The sequence below is a fragment of the Pygoscelis adeliae genome, unplaced genomic scaffold, assembly GCF_000699105.1.
Source record: "Pygoscelis adeliae isolate BGI_AS28 unplaced genomic scaffold, ASM69910v1 Scaffold45, whole genome shotgun sequence".
Classification (NCBI taxonomy): domain Eukaryota; kingdom Metazoa; phylum Chordata; class Aves; order Sphenisciformes; family Spheniscidae; genus Pygoscelis; species Pygoscelis adeliae.
Window position 1 is genome coordinate 7231983 of NW_008825114.1, and position 3944 is coordinate 7235926.

A 3944-nucleotide genomic window follows, 5' to 3' on the forward strand; every position below is an offset into this window, starting at 1 on the left:
AGACCTTATTGCAGCCTTTCAGTACTTAAAGGGGGCTTATAAAAAAGATGGTGGCAAACTTTTTAGCAGGGCCTGTTGCGACAGGACAAGGGGGAATGGCTTCAAACTAAAGGGGCGTAGATTTAGACTAGATATAAGGAAGAAATTTTTTACGCTGAGGGTGGTGAAGCACTGGCACAGGTTGCCCAGAGAGGTGGTGGATGCCCCATCCCTGGAAACATTCAAGGTCAGGTTGGATGGGGCTCTGAGCAACCTGATCTAGTTGAAGATGTCCCTGCCCACAGCAGGGGGGTTGGACTAGATGACCTTTAGAGGTCCCTTCCAATCCAAACTATTCTATGATTCTATGATTCTATGAAATTGACTAATCTTTGTTTTGGAGATTATGTCCTTCAACAGCTTTAGAGCCTACTCTTCTACTGATAGAGATTGGCATCTTTGAGTTCATTTGCACTTCACTCTTCCCATCTCTCTCAGAAAAAATAATTAGCCTGCGTCTGCCAGTGAACCTACTGTAACAACTTCACTGTTCTTTGCTGATGCTGCAATCTCAGTGCAGGCTTTACATGCTGAATTGACTATGAAGTTGCGTTGTCATACTATACCTGTTGGCCAAAAGCTGTGACCTAGTTCCAGAAGGAGAGGTTAGGTAAATTGCCAAATCTCCACGTCGAGGGTGAGTAATAGTGATGCGCACAACGACATGCTCCAAGTAGATGACATGGTGGTTAGGATTATCTGAGCAGCCAGTGGCTTTGTAAATTGAACGGACAACACTGTCAGGTCGTATTGTTCTATAATATAAGCATATAAAACAACATCAGCATTTCTTGCTTGTTCTGTAAAATAAGACAACTACATCTTTTTTTGCTTAGTAGTGAATGACAGTGTTGGACAATGGTTTCTGAGGAGTCGGTAGCCTATAACCCTTAGTTTTAAAACTTACTTTCTAGCTGAAACTATCACCACAGGGTAATTATTTTACTGCAGCTAATGGCAACTACCTGGCTTTCTGTTAAGTATGTACACATGCTAAAAGAGGACAGTGAAAAACTTGTAATAGGAATAAGCCTTTGGGACAGAGCATTTTTGTGGATTAGTGGCCAGCTGAGAATTGCTGGGACTGTCATGGGATCACAGCTGGTTGTTAAGCCCCAGGAAATGCCTGGCATAGCCATAGTCCTTGCTTACGTAATAACAAGTATTACATGTTAACTGTACCAAACAGCATCTGACTCAACTGGTTTAAATTGTCACGACATCCTTGCAGACTATACCAGCTGTGGGTCGAGTCTGACAAGCGTATTTACCAAACAATAATCTTAATGCTTTGGAAGTGTGCCTTATGACTGATGCTGTCTCTATCCACAGAGTGCACATATGGAATTTTGCTCTTAATCCTGGCTCTATAGAGACCCTATCCTAGCTAGCAGAAAACAGTTTAGTCTTAGCCTCTGAGCCAGAGACTCTCCTGAGACTGTTTGAGAGAGATAATATGCAGTATTTTAATGAAAAGAGTATTTGCTTGTTAGATCCTGGACTGATAAGTCTGTACTCATCTTACAAAGGTGACTGAAGTGCACTCAAACAAAGATTCTTCTTCAGTGCATCATCTGTACCAGAATCAATCATTATCCAGCCTGGCTTGTTTTAGACCTACAACTTCTGGTGCATTCTTTAAACTAGGGCCTTTTTCCAAGCATTACAGGAAACAACCTTTACCGGCAAATGACCTGACATCTGTGAAGGTGACAGAGATCCCCAGTATAGTTTTCAAAATGACACATTATACACAATGCAAGGGAGGGGTAAATTATACCCAATTTCTTTCCATAAGTTTATGCCAGCAAGAGTTTTGGCAGCGCGTATTACTTGATTTGCCGATCTGTGTTCTCCACACACACGTGCTGTGGAGGGACCGTCGTCCACTTTTCTGCTTCTATCACCATTGCTTCAGCATCCATCAGTCCAAATCCATAGAGGTGGCTCACTGCAAGGTACAAACAGAACGTTTGCAATTATAGCATAAAACCTTGTTTTTCATCATAGACTAATTCCAGAGAGTCATATCCTAACAGGAACTGCTTCTTTTCTACTTCTTCCTTGCTTTTGCACAAAGCTCAAAAATCTCCTTGCCAGAAACAATAATGACGATACCTAATTTGTTCACTGAATCTGTTCACTGCTTTATTACATAAGCGCCAAATGATCATCACGAATAACACTGCCTTACCATGAGGAACGAGGACCAGAGCTGCAGGACACCAGGGAGTACAATTGCCTCCGATTGCCCTTTGTCCATGTGCCTTAATTCAGTCCAGTTCTCTTATGTGACGTAACGTTAAAAGGTGTAAAGAACCAGAGGAGGGTTATTTCTGTTACTCAAATACCAAACACATGCATGTATGTAAATATTTAAGGTAACAGAGACATAAATTTAAGAAGGAACAGACTGTCTTTTGTAACTGCTGTATGCTCTTACCTTCCCTGAATGTAAGCATTATGTGGATGCTCTCCTACTCCTGTATGCAGTATGGCTGCCACTGGCCAGCCAACCAGCTAGATCTAACATCTCCCTAAAGCTGTCTCCATTATGAGGGTCAAAAGCAATGTTATTTGAAGTCCAGGGCCCTAAAGATAATCTAGTTTTCATGCAGAGTCTGTGTCAGAAGGGCTCCTTCCTCTATCTCCTTTGTAGATCTGCAGATGAAGGACAGATCTGCAGATGAAGTGACTGCTGGAGAGAGCTGTTAACATTGCTGTCGACCTCTGATATTACCTACTGCATGCATCGCACACACAGTGGTACTAAGCGTCCATGCCTGGAGGTTAGCACTCTGTTAATGCTCATTCCTGGATGTTACAACCTCAACCTCTATCTGCCTTTCATGCCATGGAAAGTCAACAATGGTCCCCTTGCAAGAAACTCAATGCCTAGTAATTTAACTTTAATGCCTGAATACCTTCTACTCAAAGAAGCAGAAGGCTTTGAAGCATCATCTTTCTTAGGATACAAAAAATTGAACTTTCAAATGCCCAACACCTAGGTAAGGTGAAGTACTTCCAACAGGCTTGTGCCAATTCTGTATCTTTCATTTTTTTGTAATTTTAAGAGTACTTAACTTGATACAACTATTTCAAGGGTTCCAGCAGTTCACAAAGGCTATAAGTTTCACCTACTGCATCAGCTGTGTGGTTTTGGTTGCTGTTCCAATCAAAACAGAAGCTTGCAAATGGATTTTGATGGATTAGAAAGAGCTGCTAACCATGTTGTTTTATTGTGACGAATCGGTGCTCTTGGTAAAGTTCTGACAGGAGAAGGTGAAAGAAAAAAGCTTCCAGAGGGAGGGGTTTAGATCACAAATATTAATAAATCAGTTTTACTTGCTACCACAGACAGTGCTACCAGAAAACTGTCAGAAAAACGTAAGTGCTATTTTAATCAGTAGTGCGACAAGGCATGGTGTAAATCTTTCCAACTGCACTTTGCAGAGGTTTTGTGAAAGCAGCCTCCATTCATTGCCAAACCAGAATTCAAAGGACTCCATCCAAAAAACCCCCAACCTTGTCAAACAAATAACAGTTCAAAGCATAAAAAGAATCACCGCTTAAGGATCCCATCTTCCAAATATGGCAGTATCTAATACTGTCTGAAACTGCCAACTGAAGAGGGATCCTCAATGGAAAATACTGCAAGGAGTAATGACTGTGTAATGAAATGGTTTTATTCCCATCTCCTTCCACTTCAGCCCCAAACTGAAGTGCACATAGCATGGAAATCTTCATTTGGAGAGAACTAAACACAGCTCTCTGCCAAATGAGTCAGGTACTGTTTTCAGAAATGAAACACGACGACTAAAATATATGAAAATAATTACATCCAGCCCTCCTTCAGACTCTGAATTCTCTTTAATGTATTCCACAAAAAAATGGACAGGGAAAGA

The 3944-nt window shown here is 41.4% G+C and overlaps 1 protein-coding gene across 1 annotated transcript in view; it reads right to left on the bottom strand.

The window, feature by feature from the left end:
• Positions 1-3944, bottom strand: part of PCSK5 (proprotein convertase subtilisin/kexin type 5) — a 269604-nt gene that overhangs the window by 96339 nt on the left and 169321 nt on the right. Inside the window, 2 exon segments of the mRNA XM_009328171.1 lie at positions 606-794; positions 1873-1990. Coding sequence (XP_009326446.1) covers positions 606-794; positions 1873-1990 — 307 coding nt within the window.